This window comes from Sphaerodactylus townsendi, linkage group LG07 (genome assembly GCF_021028975.2).
Source record: "Sphaerodactylus townsendi isolate TG3544 linkage group LG07, MPM_Stown_v2.3, whole genome shotgun sequence".
Classification (NCBI taxonomy): Eukaryota; Metazoa; Chordata; class Lepidosauria; order Squamata; family Sphaerodactylidae; genus Sphaerodactylus; species Sphaerodactylus townsendi.
This window is the reverse complement of record NC_059431.1, coordinates 96633734-96651266: the sequence shown is the minus strand read 5'-3', so window position 1 is coordinate 96651266 and position 17533 is coordinate 96633734. Positions and strand designations below refer to the sequence as shown.

Below are 17533 nucleotides of genomic sequence, written 5' to 3'. Positions count from 1 at the left end.
CCCCCCCCCCCCCCCCTCCTCCCCCCCCCCCCCCCCCCCCCCCCCCCCCCCCCCCCCCCCCCCACCCCCCCCCCCCCCCCCCCCCCCCCCCCCCCCCCCCCCCCCCCCACCCCCCACCCCCCCCACCCCCCCCCCCCCCCACCCCCCCCCCCCCCCACCCCCCCCCCCCCCCACCCCCCCCCCCCCCCACCCCCCCCCCCCCCCACCCCCCCCCCCCCCCACCCCCCCCCCCCCCCACCCCCCCCCCCCCCCACCCCCCCCCCCCCCCACCCCCCCCCCCCCCCACCCCCCCCCCCCCCCACCCCCCCCCCCCCCCACCCCCCCCCCCCCCCACCCCCCCCCCCCCCCACCCCCCCCCCCCCCCACCCCCCCCCCCCCCCACCCCCCCCCCCCCCCACCCCCCCCCCCCCCCACCCCCCCCCCCCCCCACCCCCCCCCCCCCCCACCCCCCCCCCCCCCCACCCCCCCCCCCCCCCACCCCCCCCCCCCCCCACCCCCCCCCCCCCCCACCCCCCCCCCCCCCCACCCCCCCCCCCCCCCACCCCCCCCCCCCCCCACCCCCCCCCCCCCCCACCCCCCCCCCCCCCCACCCCCCCCCCCCCCCACCCCCCCCCCCCCCCACCCCCCCCCCCCCCCACCCCCCCCCCCCCCCACCCCCCCCCCCCCCCACCCCCCCCCCCCCCCACCCCCCCCCCCCCCCACCCCCCCCCCCCCCCACCCCCCCCCCCCCCCACCCCCCCCCCCCCCCACCCCCCCCCCCCCCCACCCCCCCCCCCCCCCACCCCCCCCCCCCCCCACCCCCCCCCCCCCCCACCCCCCCCCCCCCCCACCCCCCCCCCCCCCCACCCCCCCCCCCCCCCACCCCCCCCCCCCCCCACCCCCCCCCCCCCCCACCCCCCCCCCCCCCCACCCCCCCCCCCCCCCACCCCCCCCCCCCCCCACCCCCCCCCCCCCCCACCCCCCCCCCCCCCCACCCCCCCCCCCCCCCACCCCCCCCCCCCCCCACCCCCCCCCCCCCCCACCCCCCCCCCCCCCCACCCCCCCCCCCCCCCACCCCCCCCCCCCCCCACCCCCCCCCCCCCCCACCCCCCCCCCCCCCCACCCCCCCCCCCCCCCACCCCCCCCCCCCCCCACCCCCCCCCCCCCCCACCCCCCCCCCCCCCCACCCCCCCCCCCCCCCACCCCCCCCCCCCCCCACCCCCCCCCCCCCCCACCCCCCCCCCCCCCCACCCCCCCCCCCCCCCACCCCCCCCCCCCCCCACCCCCCCCCCCCCCCACCCCCCCCCCCCCCCACCCCCCCCCCCCCCCACCCCCCCCCCCCCCCACCCCCCCCCCCCCCCACCCCCCCCCCCCCCCACCCCCCCCCCCCCCCACCCCCCCCCCCCCCCACCCCCCCCCCCCCCCACCCCCCCCCCCCCCCACCCCCCCCCCCCCCCACCCCCCCCCCCCCCCACCCCCCCCCCCCCCCACCCCCCCCCCCCCCCACCCCCCCCCCCCCCCACCCCCCCCCCCCCCCACCCCCCCCCCCCCCCACCCCCCCCCCCCCCCACCCCCCCCCCCCCCCACCCCCCCCCCCCCCCACCCCCCCCCCCCCCCACCCCCCCCCCCCCCCACCCCCCCCCCCCCCCACCCCCCCCCCCCCCCACCCCCCCCCCCCCCCACCCCCCCCCCCCCCCACCCCCCCCCCCCCCCACCCCCCCCCCCCCCCACCCCCCCCCCCCCCCACCCCCCCCCCCCCCCACCCCCCCCCCCCCCCACCCCCCCCCCCCCCCACCCCCCCCCCCCCCCACCCCCCCCCCCCCCCACCCCCCCCCCCCCCCACCCCCCCCCCCCCCCACCCCCCCCCCCCCCCACCCCCCCCCCCCCCCACCCCCCCCCCCCCCCACCCCCCCCCCCCCCCACCCCCCCCCCCCCCCACCCCCCCCCCCCCCCACCCCCCCCCCCCCCCACCCCCCCCCCCCCCCACCCCCCCCCCCCCCCACCCCCCCCCCCCCCCACCCCCCCCCCCCCCCACCCCCCCCCCCCCCCACCCCCCCCCCCCCCCACCCCCCCCCCCCCCCACCCCCCCCCCCCCCCACCCCCCCCCCCCCCCACCCCCCCCCCCCCCCACCCCCCCCCCCCCCCACCCCCCCCCCCCCCCACCCCCCCCCCCCCCCACCCCCCCCCCCCCCCACCCCCCCCCCCCCCCACCCCCCCCCCCCCCCACCCCCCCCCCCCCCCACCCCCCCCCCCCCCCACCCCCCCCCCCCCCCACCCCCCCCCCCCCCCACCCCCCCCCCCCCCCACCCCCCCCCCCCCCCACCCCCCCCCCCCCCCACCCCCCCCCCCCCCCACCCCCCCCCCCCCCCACCCCCCCCCCCCCCCACCCCCCCCCCCCCCCACCCCCCCCCCCCCCCACCCCCCCCCCCCCCCACCCCCCCCCCCCCCCACCCCCCCCCCCCCCCACCCCCCCCCCCCCCCACCCCCCCCCCCCCCCACCCCCCCCCCCCCCCACCCCCCCCCCCCCCCACCCCCCCCCCCCCCCACCCCCCCCCCCCCCCACCCCCCCCCCCCCCCACCCCCCCCCCCCCCCACCCCCCCCCCCCCCCACCCCCCCCCCCCCCCACCCCCCCCCCCCCCCACCCCCCCCCCCCCCCACCCCCCCCCCCCCCCACCCCCCCCCCCCCCCACCCCCCCCCCCCCCCACCCCCCCCCCCCCCCACCCCCCCCCCCCCCCACCCCCCCCCCCCCCCACCCCCCCCCCCCCCCACCCCCCCCCCCCCCCACCCCCCCCCCCCCCCACCCCCCCCCCCCCCCACCCCCCCCCCCCCCCACCCCCCCCCCCCCCCACCCCCCCCCCCCCCCACCCCCCCCCCCCCCCACCCCCCCCCCCCCCCACCCCCCCCCCCCCCCACCCCCCCCCCCCCCCACCCCCCCCCCCCCCCACCCCCCCCCCCCCCCACCCCCCCCCCCCCCCACCCCCCCCCCCCCCCACCCCCCCCCCCCCCCACCCCCCCCCCCCCCCACCCCCCCCCCCCCCCACCCCCCCCCCCCCCCACCCCCCCCCCCCCCCACCCCCCCCCCCCCCCACCCCCCCCCCCCCCCACCCCCCCCCCCCCCCACCCCCCCCCCCCCCCACCCCCCCCCCCCCCCACCCCCCCCCCCCCCCACCCCCCCCCCCCCCCACCCCCCCCCCCCCCCACCCCCCCCCCCCCCCACCCCCCCCCCCCCCCACCCCCCCCCCCCCCCACCCCCCCCCCCCCCCACCCCCCCCCCCCCCCACCCCCCCCCCCCCCCACCCCCCCCCCCCCCCACCCCCCCCCCCCCCCACCCCCCCCCCCCCCCACCCCCCCCCCCCCCCACCCCCCCCCCCCCCCACCCCCCCCCCCCCCCACCCCCCCCCCCCCCCACCCCCCCCCCCCCCCACCCCCCCCCCCCCCCACCCCCCCCCCCCCCCACCCCCCCCCCCCCCCACCCCCCCCCCCCCCCACCCCCCCCCCCCCCCACCCCCCCCCCCCCCCACCCCCCCCCCCCCCCACCCCCCCCCCCCCCCACCCCCCCCCCCCCCCACCCCCCCCCCCCCCCACCCCCCCCCCCCCCCACCCCCCCCCCCCCCCACCCCCCCCCCCCCCCACCCCCCCCCCCCCCCACCCCCCCCCCCCCCCACCCCCCCCCCCCCCCACCCCCCCCCCCCCCCACCCCCCCCCCCCCCCACCCCCCCCCCCCCCCACCCCCCCCCCCCCCCACCCCCCCCCCCCCCCACCCCCCCCCCCCCCCACCCCCCCCCCCCCCCACCCCCCCCCCCCCCCACCCCCCCCCCCCCCCACCCCCCCCCCCCCCCACCCCCCCCCCCCCCCACCCCCCCCCCCCCCCACCCCCCCCCCCCCCCACCCCCCCCCCCCCCCACCCCCCCCCCCCCCCACCCCCCCCCCCCCCCACCCCCCCCCCCCCCCACCCCCCCCCCCCCCCACCCCCCCCCCCCCCCACCCCCCCCCCCCCCCACCCCCCCCCCCCCCCACCCCCCCCCCCCCCCACCCCCCCCCCCCCCCACCCCCCCCCCCCCCCACCCCCCCCCCCCCCCACCCCCCCCCCCCCCCACCCCCCCCCCCCCCCACCCCCCCCCCCCCCCACCCCCCCCCCCCCCCACCCCCCCCCCCCCCCACCCCCCCCCCCCCCCACCCCCCCCCCCCCCCACCCCCCCCCCCCCCCACCCCCCCCCCCCCCCACCCCCCCCCCCCCCCACCCCCCCCCCCCCCCACCCCCCCCCCCCCCCACCCCCCCCCCCCCCCACCCCCCCCCCCCCCCACCCCCCCCCCCCCCCACCCCCCCCCCCCCCCACCCCCCCCCCCCCCCACCCCCCCCCCCCCCCACCCCCCCCCCCCCCCACCCCCCCCCCCCCCCACCCCCCCCCCCCCCCACCCCCCCCCCCCCCCACCCCCCCCCCCCCCCACCCCCCCCCCCCCCCACCCCCCCCCCCCCCCACCCCCCCCCCCCCCCACCCCCCCCCCCCCCCACCCCCCCCCCCCCCCACCCCCCCCCCCCCCCACCCCCCCCCCCCCCCACCCCCCCCCCCCCCCACCCCCCCCCCCCCCCACCCCCCCCCCCCCCCACCCCCCCCCCCCCCCACCCCCCCCCCCCCCCACCCCCCCCCCCCCCCACCCCCCCCCCCCCCCACCCCCCCCCCCCCCCACCCCCCCCCCCCCCCACCCCCCCCCCCCCCCACCCCCCCCCCCCCCCACCCCCCCCCCCCCCCACCCCCCCCCCCCCCCACCCCCCCCCCCCCCCACCCCCCCCCCCCCCCACCCCCCCCCCCCCCCACCCCCCCCCCCCCCCACCCCCCCCCCCCCCCACCCCCCCCCCCCCCCACCCCCCCCCCCCCCCACCCCCCCCCCCCCCCACCCCCCCCCCCCCCCACCCCCCCCCCCCCCCACCCCCCCCCCCCCCCACCCCCCCCCCCCCCCACCCCCCCCCCCCCCCACCCCCCCCCCCCCCCACCCCCCCCCCCCCCCACCCCCCCCCCCCCCCACCCCCCCCCCCCCCCACCCCCCCCCCCCCCCACCCCCCCCCCCCCCCACCCCCCCCCCCCCCCACCCCCCCCCCCCCCCACCCCCCCCCCCCCCCACCCCCCCCCCCCCCCACCCCCCCCCCCCCCCACCCCCCCCCCCCCCCACCCCCCCCCCCCCCCACCCCCCCCCCCCCCCACCCCCCCCCCCCCCCACCCCCCCCCCCCCCCACCCCCCCCCCCCCCCACCCCCCCCCCCCCCCACCCCCCCCCCCCCCCACCCCCCCCCCCCCCCACCCCCCCCCCCCCCCACCCCCCCCCCCCCCCACCCCCCCCCCCCCCCACCCCCCCCCCCCCCCACCCCCCCCCCCCCCCACCCCCCCCCCCCCCCACCCCCCCCCCCCCCCACCCCCCCCCCCCCCCACCCCCCCCCCCCCCCACCCCCCCCCCCCCCCACCCCCCCCCCCCCCCACCCCCCCCCCCCCCCACCCCCCCCCCCCCCCACCCCCCCCCCCCCCCACCCCCCCCCCCCCCCACCCCCCCCCCCCCCCACCCCCCCCCCCCCCCACCCCCCCCCCCCCCCACCCCCCCCCCCCCCCACCCCCCCCCCCCCCCACCCCCCCCCCCCCCCACCCCCCCCCCCCCCCACCCCCCCCCCCCCCCACCCCCCCCCCCCCCCACCCCCCCCCCCCCCCACCCCCCCCCCCCCCCACCCCCCCCCCCCCCCACCCCCCCCCCCCCCCACCCCCCCCCCCCCCCACCCCCCCCCCCCCCCACCCCCCCCCCCCCCCACCCCCCCCCCCCCCCACCCCCCCCCCCCCCCACCCCCCCCCCCCCCCACCCCCCCCCCCCCCCACCCCCCCCCCCCCCCACCCCCCCCCCCCCCCACCCCCCCCCCCCCCCACCCCCCCCCCCCCCCACCCCCCCCCCCCCCCACCCCCCCCCCCCCCCACCCCCCCCCCCCCCCACCCCCCCCCCCCCCCACCCCCCCCCCCCCCCACCCCCCCCCCCCCCCACCCCCCCCCCCCCCCACCCCCCCCCCCCCCCACCCCCCCCCCCCCCCACCCCCCCCCCCCCCCACCCCCCCCCCCCCCCACCCCCCCCCCCCCCCACCCCCCCCCCCCCCCACCCCCCCCCCCCCCCACCCCCCCCCCCCCCCACCCCCCCCCCCCCCCACCCCCCCCCCCCCCCACCCCCCCCCCCCCCCACCCCCCCCCCCCCCCACCCCCCCCCCCCCCCACCCCCCCCCCCCCCCACCCCCCCCCCCCCCCACCCCCCCCCCCCCCCACCCCCCCCCCCCCCCACCCCCCCCCCCCCCCACCCCCCCCCCCCCCCACCCCCCCCCCCCCCCACCCCCCCCCCCCCCCACCCCCCCCCCCCCCCACCCCCCCCCCCCCCCACCCCCCCCCCCCCCCACCCCCCCCCCCCCCCACCCCCCCCCCCCCCCACCCCCCCCCCCCCCCACCCCCCCCCCCCCCCACCCCCCCCCCCCCCCACCCCCCCCCCCCCCCACCCCCCCCCCCCCCCACCCCCCCCCCCCCCCACCCCCCCCCCCCCCCACCCCCCCCCCCCCCCACCCCCCCCCCCCCCCACCCCCCCCCCCCCCCACCCCCCCCCCCCCCCACCCCCCCCCCCCCCCACCCCCCCCCCCCCCCACCCCCCCCCCCCCCCACCCCCCCCCCCCCCCACCCCCCCCCCCCCCCACCCCCCCCCCCCCCCACCCCCCCCCCCCCCCACCCCCCCCCCCCCCCACCCCCCCCCCCCCCCACCCCCCCCCCCCCCCACCCCCCCCCCCCCCCACCCCCCCCCCCCCCCACCCCCCCCCCCCCCCACCCCCCCCCCCCCCCACCCCCCCCCCCCCCCACCCCCCCCCCCCCCCACCCCCCCCCCCCCCCACCCCCCCCCCCCCCCACCCCCCCCCCCCCCCACCCCCCCCCCCCCCCACCCCCCCCCCCCCCCACCCCCCCCCCCCCCCACCCCCCCCCCCCCCCACCCCCCCCCCCCCCCACCCCCCCCCCCCCCCACCCCCCCCCCCCCCCACCCCCCCCCCCCCCCACCCCCCCCCCCCCCCACCCCCCCCCCCCCCCACCCCCCCCCCCCCCCACCCCCCCCCCCCCCCACCCCCCCCCCCCCCCACCCCCCCCCCCCCCCACCCCCCCCCCCCCCCACCCCCCCCCCCCCCCACCCCCCCCCCCCCCCACCCCCCCCCCCCCCCACCCCCCCCCCCCCCCACCCCCCCCCCCCCCCACCCCCCCCCCCCCCCACCCCCCCCCCCCCCCACCCCCCCCCCCCCCCACCCCCCCCCCCCCCCACCCCCCCCCCCCCCCACCCCCCCCCCCCCCCACCCCCCCCCCCCCCCACCCCCCCCCCCCCCCACCCCCCCCCCCCCCCACCCCCCCCCCCCCCCACCCCCCCCCCCCCCCACCCCCCCCCCCCCCCACCCCCCCCCCCCCCCACCCCCCCCCCCCCCCACCCCCCCCCCCCCCCACCCCCCCCCCCCCCCACCCCCCCCCCCCCCCACCCCCCCCCCCCCCCACCCCCCCCCCCCCCCACCCCCCCCCCCCCCCACCCCCCCCCCCCCCCACCCCCCCCCCCCCCCACCCCCCCCCCCCCCCACCCCCCCCCCCCCCCACCCCCCCCCCCCCCCACCCCCCCCCCCCCCCACCCCCCCCCCCCCCCACCCCCCCCCCCCCCCACCCCCCCCCCCCCCCACCCCCCCCCCCCCCCACCCCCCCCCCCCCCCACCCCCCCCCCCCCCCACCCCCCCCCCCCCCCACCCCCCCCCCCCCCCACCCCCCCCCCCCCCCACCCCCCCCCCCCCCCACCCCCCCCCCCCCCCACCCCCCCCCCCCCCCACCCCCCCCCCCCCCCACCCCCCCCCCCCCCCACCCCCCCCCCCCCCCACCCCCCCCCCCCCCCACCCCCCCCCCCCCCCACCCCCCCCCCCCCCCACCCCCCCCCCCCCCCACCCCCCCCCCCCCCCACCCCCCCCCCCCCCCACCCCCCCCCCCCCCCACCCCCCCCCCCCCCCACCCCCCCCCCCCCCCACCCCCCCCCCCCCCCACCCCCCCCCCCCCCCACCCCCCCCCCCCCCCACCCCCCCCCCCCCCCACCCCCCCCCCCCCCCACCCCCCCCCCCCCCCACCCCCCCCCCCCCCCACCCCCCCCCCCCCCCACCCCCCCCCCCCCCCACCCCCCCCCCCCCCCACCCCCCCCCCCCCCCACCCCCCCCCCCCCCCACCCCCCCCCCCCCCCACCCCCCCCCCCCCCCACCCCCCCCCCCCCCCACCCCCCCCCCCCCCCACCCCCCCCCCCCCCCACCCCCCCCCCCCCCCACCCCCCCCCCCCCCCACCCCCCCCCCCCCCCACCCCCCCCCCCCCCCACCCCCCCCCCCCCCCACCCCCCCCCCCCCCCACCCCCCCCCCCCCCCACCCCCCCCCCCCCCCACCCCCCCCCCCCCCCACCCCCCCCCCCCCCCACCCCCCCCCCCCCCCACCCCCCCCCCCCCCCACCCCCCCCCCCCCCCACCCCCCCCCCCCCCCACCCCCCCCCCCCCCCACCCCCCCCCCCCCCCACCCCCCCCCCCCCCCACCCCCCCCCCCCCCCACCCCCCCCCCCCCCCACCCCCCCCCCCCCCCACCCCCCCCCCCCCCCACCCCCCCCCCCCCCCACCCCCCCCCCCCCCCACCCCCCCCCCCCCCCACCCCCCCCCCCCCCCACCCCCCCCCCCCCCCACCCCCCCCCCCCCCCACCCCCCCCCCCCCCCACCCCCCCCCCCCCCCACCCCCCCCCCCCCCCACCCCCCCCCCCCCCCACCCCCCCCCCCCCCCACCCCCCCCCCCCCCCACCCCCCCCCCCCCCCACCCCCCCCCCCCCCCACCCCCCCCCCCCCCCACCCCCCCCCCCCCCCACCCCCCCCCCCCCCCACCCCCCCCCCCCCCCACCCCCCCCCCCCCCCACCCCCCCCCCCCCCCACCCCCCCCCCCCCCCACCCCCCCCCCCCCCCACCCCCCCCCCCCCCCACCCCCCCCCCCCCCCACCCCCCCCCCCCCCCACCCCCCCCCCCCCCCACCCCCCCCCCCCCCCACCCCCCCCCCCCCCCACCCCCCCCCCCCCCCACCCCCCCCCCCCCCCACCCCCCCCCCCCCCCACCCCCCCCCCCCCCCACCCCCCCCCCCCCCCACCCCCCCCCCCCCCCACCCCCCCCCCCCCCCACCCCCCCCCCCCCCCACCCCCCCCCCCCCCCACCCCCCCCCCCCCCCACCCCCCCCCCCCCCCACCCCCCCCCCCCCCCACCCCCCCCCCCCCCCACCCCCCCCCCCCCCCACCCCCCCCCCCCCCCACCCCCCCCCCCCCCCACCCCCCCCCCCCCCCACCCCCCCCCCCCCCCACCCCCCCCCCCCCCCACCCCCCCCCCCCCCCACCCCCCCCCCCCCCCACCCCCCCCCCCCCCCACCCCCCCCCCCCCCCACCCCCCCCCCCCCCCACCCCCCCCCCCCCCCACCCCCCCCCCCCCCCACCCCCCCCCCCCCCCACCCCCCCCCCCCCCCACCCCCCCCCCCCCCCCCCCCCCCCCCCCCCCACCCCCCCCCCCCCCCACCCCCCCCCCCCCCCACCCCCCCCCCCCCCCACCCCCCCCACCCCCCCACCCCCCCCCCCAACCCAACCCCCCCCCCCCCACCCCCCCCCCCCCCCACCCCCCCCCCCCCCCCCCCCCCCCCCCCCCCACCCCCCACAACCCCCCCCACCAACGCCCCGGCCCCCCCCCACCCCCCCCCCCCCCCCCCCCCCCCCCCCCCCACCCCACCCCCACCCCACCCCCCCCCCCCCCCCCCCCCCAACCCCCCCCGCCCCCCCCCCCCCCCCCCCCCCCCCCCCCCCCCCCCCCCCCCCCCCCCCCCCCCCCCCCCCCCCCCGGCCCCCCCCCCCCCACCCCCCCCCCCCACCCAACGTTCTACCACGGTGCTGCTGGGTCAGCAGTGCATTACTACAGCTGTTTGCCGTATTGCTTGAGTTAGCGGCAAATTGAGGAGATACGTGGCTTAGCGTATATATGATAGCGATTTTCGAACATGCTCAAAGTCCTCAGCATCAGTTTTTCATGCCAACAGAAGTGACTTAGCCAGCAACCTCTCACAAAATTTCCTCTACTGCTCTTTGTCCTCCTTGGTACCAAGACTTCGGGTATAAAGAAGATGATTGGTTAGCGAATCCCCATTGCTGTGTGCTCATCCTAACAAACTTGGAGACAAGGTGTGCCCAGAGTATTTGCCCGATCGGTTTTGCTTTACCTGCAGAGCATGACCTGGCACATGTCAATTCAGGCTATTATGAAACAAAGCTCTTGAGAAAAAAAATGAAGCACACATCCAGAGGGAGAGAGGGAATGTTCCATATCTGAAGCTGTATTTGGAGAGTGGAGAATGGGAATCTGAGGCTTCGGGTGTGAAGTGAGGATTTGGAGGTGGTACTTGCGAACTGCATGTCAATAAGCTCCAGTTAAATGGGAGTGAGTGGGTGTCTTCCCTTTCTTCTGAGATCCTGCACACAGGGGTTACATGGCAAGACTCAATGGTTGAATATGGATTCAAGCTAGGGTTTCCAGTCTCCAGATGATGGCTGGAGATCTCCCAGGTAACAGAGATCAGTCCTGGAGAAAATGGCTGTTTCAGGAAGTAGACACTAGGGCAGTGGTGGTGAACCTATGGCACTCCAGATGTTCATGGTCTACAATTTCCATCAGCCCCTGCCAGCATGGGCTGATGGGAATTGTAGTTCATGAACATCTGGAGTGCCATAGGTTCGCCACCACGGCACGAGGGCATTATATACCTCCCCACTCCAAATTCTGCTTTCCCCAGACTCCACTCCAAAATCTCCTGGTCTTTTCCAACCTACACCTGACAGCCCTAGCACCAGTGTTGGTCTGGGTTCTATTTGTTTTCCTGCATGCCGATGGACTCAAACATCTGAGCAATACACAACACCAATGTGTCAGAGTTTAGGAGTGGGCTGAACTTGGCATGTGGGGAGGAAGTAGGGGAACTGTGGCTTGGCAGTGGTGTGGTCAGTGGGGACCTTGGAAGAAACCATGGTTGCATTAAACTATAGTTAGTTGGCCCTAGCCTGGATGGCCCATGCTCTGACCCTTAGGATAAGGTGACCAGACGTCCTGCTTTTGGCGGGACAGTCCCGCCTTACACCAATCTGTCCCGCATCCCACAGGTTTTGTACCTGTCCTGATTTTGCCTTCTGGGGTGCTCCCCGGTTTCCCGCCCTGTGACAGGGCGGGAAACAGGGTAGCGCCCCAGAAGGCAGTGCGGCAGCCTGCCGTGCTGCCTTCTGGGGTGCTCTGGTTTCCCGCCCTGTCACAGGGCAGGAATCCAGGGAGCGCCCCAAAAGGCAGTGCGCTCCTGCGGCTGTGCATGCGCGTGCGCACCCACCCCCGTCCCAGTTTTAAAAGGTGACAATCTGGTCACCTTACCTTAGGAAGCAGTCTCAGTGGTAGGATTCAGCAGGTTCGCACCACTTCAGCAGAACTGGTTGTTAAAATGGTGCTTGTAAACAACCAATTGTTAAATTATTTGAATCCCACCACTGGGCGGTCTCCACTTTATTTGGAAGAAAATAGCAGGAGACAGAGAATGAGAGAGGATAACTGGCGTTGATAACCTATGTATACCAGGATAGTCCTGGATGTAAACTCTTTAATGAGCAGGCCATTGTTCAGCTGAAATGGGATTTCTTAAAGAATAAAAAACAGAAAAACAAGAACTGTATTTTGAGCCGTGAACACCCACACAAAAAGCATACAAGAACTTACTAAGTGGAAAGGGTGGAAGTTGGATTGCTAATGCTGCACAAGATTTTCAATACTGATGTAAACTTCTGGAGATCTGCCATCCATGTGATGGATGGGCATTAACCGGGCCTTGTTTTCTCTCGTCAGGCCTGATATTTGGGGATGAGAGTGTTTGTTCAAGGGGTAGGGAGAACAATCAAAATATTGGAGTGATTTATACGGATTTTTGGCAGAGGTGGGGAAAGATGTGAATTGAGCAACCTGTAAGGGCTTTACATTAAGACTCATAATGGATCTTGCAATCTAAGGATGTTTATTTAATTCTGCATCTGAGGCAAATACTTGCAACATTTTTCCTTAATCTTTGCTCTTGAGATTTCTATTTAGACAATGGAAAGTAAATTAAACCCTGTATTTTGCTAAAGTAAGCAAAAGTTTTCATACTCTTGTGTAGAAAATAGGGTTGTCAGAGAGTGCCTGGAAACTGGCAGAGGGGCTGTGAGTGGAGGAATGGGGTGTGTGATACTGGCAGCTTATCGTTTCACTTTTAGTTAAAAAAAAACCCAGAAGTGACATTGGTAACTCTAGGAATCACTGGAAGCTCTCTTCCATAGAGGTTTCTGGCAATTCCTACAGCTACCCCAGAAGTGATAATGGGTGCCTCCAGGAATCACTGGAAACTCTATGGTTTTCCATAGTGGTTTCTGGCAATTCCCAGAGCTACTCTTTGTCACATCCAGCTTTTTACCAGAAGTGACATGACATGTAGGGTTGCCAACCTTCTGGAATTTCAGTTGATCTCCAGACAGCAGATTTCAAGGAAGTGGTTGGTTTGGACAGTGGGTCTTATGTTGTTATAGTCCCTCCCCTCTCCAAACTCCCCTCTTAAATCTTTAGGGATTTCCAAACAGAAGTTGGCAATCCTAGACTGATGCTGCAGGTAGCGTTGTTGTTGTTTTTAATTCTGCCACCACTGGTGGGGAATCCCTGCCTTGGCAGACTTGGTAGAAAACCAAAGCCAATAATTCCTACTAATCTATCTCTGTACCATTCCAATTTTAGCATATGCACTGCCAAAAGCAATAATCTAAGTAGACCATATTATGATTTCAGTACAAATGTTATAATGCACAGTTCAAATGTAAAATTAAAAGTACATGTGCCAGCAAAAACATACTTTAATCTCCAACAGCTATTTTTTTAAAAATACATTGAATATCCAGCACTGAGAGATATTTTTTGATATTTTTTCTTGTAAATTTCACTATGCATATGTGAACAGGAGAGACGGCAGCACGGTATAGCCTGATCTTGTCCGATCTTGGATGCCAAGCAGGGTCAGTATTTGGAAGGGAGACCTCCAAGAGAGACCCTTCAGAGGGAGGCAATGGCCGAACCACCTCTGCTTAATCACTTTCCTTAAAAATCCCACTAGTGACTTGATAGCACTTTACACTCACCCACAAACTTGCATATTTGGATTTCATATAGCCGCTGGGAGAAATTCCAGACCCTCTCAGATATCTCGGGCCTCTTCTATACTTATTTAGTTTGCATTGCACATAACGAAAAGTAAACCCATGCAATAATAACTTTACTACCAAAAACAACAGAAGATAACTTGACAGTAGAGAATTTTAGACCAATATCTCTAACAAATGTTGATTATAAAATTTTCTCATCTATATGGGCAACAAGGATTCAAGAAATTATTCATTACTATATTAAAAATGATCAAACAGGATTTATTAAAAACAGGCAAATTACTAATAATATAAGAACAGTGGTAAATGCAATTGAATATTTAGATAGATCTCCAAATGTAAAATGTGCTTTAACTTTTAACGATGCAGAAAAGGCCTTTGATAATATTAATTGGACATTCATCAAAGAATCTATTACTCAAATGGTGTTCTTGTACATTTATTACAACTATCCCTAACAGATTGACAGGGCTAGGACATACTCTAATCATGGCATTCTGTAGAGGTGCCATGTACCAGTTAGCACTCCAGTAGCTAGTTGGAGAAAGAAGCAGTTTTAAAAATAATGATGGTGTGATGTCACTTTCAGGAAAAACCAGAAGTGATGTCACATATCTATAGGAATCCCTGGAAACTCTATGGAGATGACTGATGTCACTTCCTTGTTTCACACAAAAGTGGCTTGCTGTCACAGACAAACCCTACCCCCTTCCCCCATGACCATGCCTCCCCCTGGTCTTTCACTGCAGTGCGACGACATCACTTCCAGCTGCGTAACTGGAAGTGACATCACCATGTTGTGGGATTAATCCTAGAGCATCTCACGGCAGTGACATTGCAGCATCACAAGACATAATTTTACCTCTTCCCATTTTTTCCCCACCATCCCCTTGAATGCTGGAAGATTGGCACCTGAGGAAAGGAGCTTTGACTCTTAAAAGCTCATATCCTGAAATAATTCTTGTTCTCTAAGATGCTACAGGACTCAAATCTAGCTATTCTACCGCAGACTAATATAGCAACTCTCTGAAACTAGTTTTAATATGACCCTTTTTTCTCTCTCTCTTCTCCACATGTAGTGGGGGGAGGTTCAGCAGATGATAAACGGCACCCCGGTATACATGTACCAGGATTGCAGCGTCCTTTCAGAGGGTGACACGGACCACTGGCTGCGCACCAACTGGATCTTCCGAGTCCAGCCCTTTTCCCGTGTCTACGTGGAGCTGAAATTCACCATCCGGGACTGCAAGAGCTTCAAAGGGGAGATGGTCAGCTGCAAGGAGACCTTCAACCTCTACTACATGGAGTCAAACGGAGACGTTGGCATCCAATTCCGCCGCCCACTCTTCACCAAGGTCAGCAGGGCTAATGCCATGGAGAAGGGATGGAGTTTTATTTAATTGATCTTACAGGTTTGGTTGACACAGCCATTTGAATTGGGAATTACTAGGCTATTTTTTATCGAGAGATCCAGATGGAACTCCAGTGTTTTTTGCTCTATAATCTGTCTCAGAAAAAGATGTTAGTAGGGTTGTATGTTCCTCTGCCACCAAACAAAACATGCTGGACTTTCTTTGTTGTAGAATTCTCCACCTAGGTCCTAGTGCCCACTAGTCTGTAAAAGGCAAGTATTGGTGATAGTCATTCAATGAACTATAAATGCTCTTGTATCAAAGTACCATGTTCAGTAATGCACAAAATAATGGTTTTGACAAAGGCAGCATGTAAAAATGAACGATAATTCTCATATTCATTTGGGACTATATTCTAAAGCAGAGGCATACAACTTTCTTAACCGTTGCACCTCAGTTGACCATATTAACAACTTTTTCTGACACAGAGAGTATGGTTTCCCTTCTTTTTTCAAAACTTTATTTCTGGCAGTATTTTCACTTCAGAAGCAGTTTCAGTGCCTGTTGCAGACAATCAAAACTTTTGGAGGAGCCTCAGGGCTACTGTCCCTTTAAATCGTCTTTCACGCCTCCATCATGTTTGTTTGAAATGCTTCCAATTCTCTCAACATTCCCTAACAAACCCTTTATTGGCAGGGGAAGGATTTAATTATGTCTTCCATTCCTTAGGAGCAAATGAAAGTATTTATTACCTTTTAATGATCATCAGCAAGATATTAAAGAAATTGCAACTGTGAAATAAAAAATTTCCCCCACCCACCCAACATGAGCAGAACACACGGCCAGGGAGAGTGGAACAGGAAATAATTGCTTTGGCTGAGAAACAAGCTATTTTGAAACAGGAGAAATTTTCTGGTGCTGTAGCCTCCAGAGCATTTTTACGAGTCCACATTGGGCCAGCTGTACTGCCGTTGAATTGAAAGCCTTCCATGTGTAAGTAAATGAAACATAGGGAAGAAGAAGTAAGTGTAGAGGAGAAATGTTACAAGTCCTAAACGTGTCCCCTTTGTCATCTGTGAAATGTTAGTGGGTCTGGAGTAATATGGTTGGTTGTAAATAATGGCCCATTACTCATGGAACACTTACCTCGGGCATTTTAGCTGCGTGGTGGGGCTGAAGTGTAGTCTGTGAGGAGGCAGCCCAGTCCTCCCTGCAGCTAGTCTCAACAGGCCTCTGTTTCCTGGTTCTCTTAACTCTGTCCCTCTTAAAGGCACAGAGCTGATAACACTCAGTAGTCTCAATACTAGAGAGCTGACAATTCTCCCCCCCACTCCCCTCCACAGACACTCTCTCCACTCCCCCCCCCGCCTCTCTCTCGCTGCTGCTGAGGGTGAGAGGCTTGTTTTAAAGAAGAGGCTTGTCTGGATAAAAGTTTTTAAAAGTTCTCCTGATAATTAGGGAGGGCAGAAGTAGAGCGGGGGAGGTGGGCTGGAGTCAGAAACAGGCCCTGCTTGGGCTGTTCTTTGCAAAAGCCAACTCTGTTGCATCAATACATTGATATATTGATATGAGAAAAGGAAGGAAGGAGCTGGCATTAAGGAAAGTGGGGGCAAAGGGGAAGGCATGGATGGCAGTGGGAAGAATGGGAAGAGTGGAACTAGGAAGGCTGGCTGTGGACAGAGAGAAGAGGTCCAGGGCAAAGCTGTGCTTGCTGGAAAATCACCCTGCTCTGGCGGCAAAGCAAAATTAAATTCGTGCTACAAGTAGTCCCACTTGCCACAGAGAGACTAGAAAGAGAAAGTGGGGCTTGAGGAAATACATCTGTACAAGAAATCTTGCTGCGACAGACTTTCCCCCCCATCGTGCAACAGATGTCTTGTGCGTGATCGGCCAGTAAGCAAACAATTAAACTGAAGTTGAACCTTTTCAAGATTCAGAGAACCTAATTGCAGGATATACTGTTCCTTGGTCAGTTTGGGGTTCCAACAAGCAGATATGTGCTCCTCAAGTTCCTGATCAAACTTACCAAGAATCAGCTTGCTTCTTAATGTCATAGTCCTGCCCGCCCCAAGCCTTCCATGCAGTATCACTTCCCATTCATTGCTCTTCTAAGTTGGTGTGTGTTGTTGTCGTCTTAAGTTGTTCCCATGCTTTTTCAGATCACCTCAACATCCAGTAAATGATACTGTGTGTAAGAGAAGGGAAAACAATGCAGTAAAGGAAGCCAAACTGCAGCCAACGCTCAGTGCAGAAAAGCCCTTTGATTCTTAGGGTTTGTGGGGGCTGATTCAGATCAGGACTGTGGGGTGTGGGAAGAGGGGGTTTCAATTGCACCATTTTCCCAACCTACAATTTCCCAACCTAAAATGAGAGCTGTTGTTAGGGCACCACAGGGGAAATGTAGGTATAGCCTACATGTAAGATCCCCTAACAGAGCAAACAACAGCTTCCAAGGACCATTTCAGGTCAGAAAAAGATTGTGGGGTGGGAGTTTGTTAGCCCCCCCCCTTCCTACATGCTGTTGTCCTGATCTGAATTGGTCCCCATGTACCTGAGAATCTTTAGTCTTAAGTGGGAACCTTCATCATACATCTGCTTGTCAGGACCTGGGGGAGTTAGACCCTCAGTGGCTTCACTGGGAATGAACAACTCTTACATGGAAAACATTGTGACCTAAAGCACTTCAGTTTGGCTAGATTCTTTCCTGATTGATTTGAGAACTTTAGAATTTTAGTCATTCTACAACTATTAACTACGTTGTGGCACAGCCTATCAGGAATTCCCCTGCCTAAATCCCATAGGAATGAAAGGGAATGATGCCAAAGCCGTCTTCATTTCCATTGGGTTTGCACTGCAGATCTTCCTGCTGGGTTGTACCTTTTAGGATTTTCCCCCCAATCTATATAAAGTCTT

At 72.2% G+C, this 17533-nt stretch overlaps 1 protein-coding gene across 3 annotated transcripts in view; it reads left to right on the top strand.

The window, feature by feature from the left end:
• Positions 1–17533, top strand: part of EPHA1 (EPH receptor A1) — a 117142-nt gene that overhangs the window by 51695 nt on the left and 47914 nt on the right. For 2 of the 3 annotated variants that reach the window (XM_048504487.1, XM_048504486.1), the window contains exon 3: positions 14348–14623. The exons of the other annotated variant lie outside the window; for it this stretch is intronic. In XM_048504487.1, the coding sequence (XP_048360444.1) occupies positions 14366–14623 (258 nt within the window). In that variant the 5' untranslated portion in view covers positions 14348–14365. The remainder of the gene's footprint in view (positions 1–14347; positions 14624–17533) is intronic. 3 annotated transcript variants of the gene reach the window in all.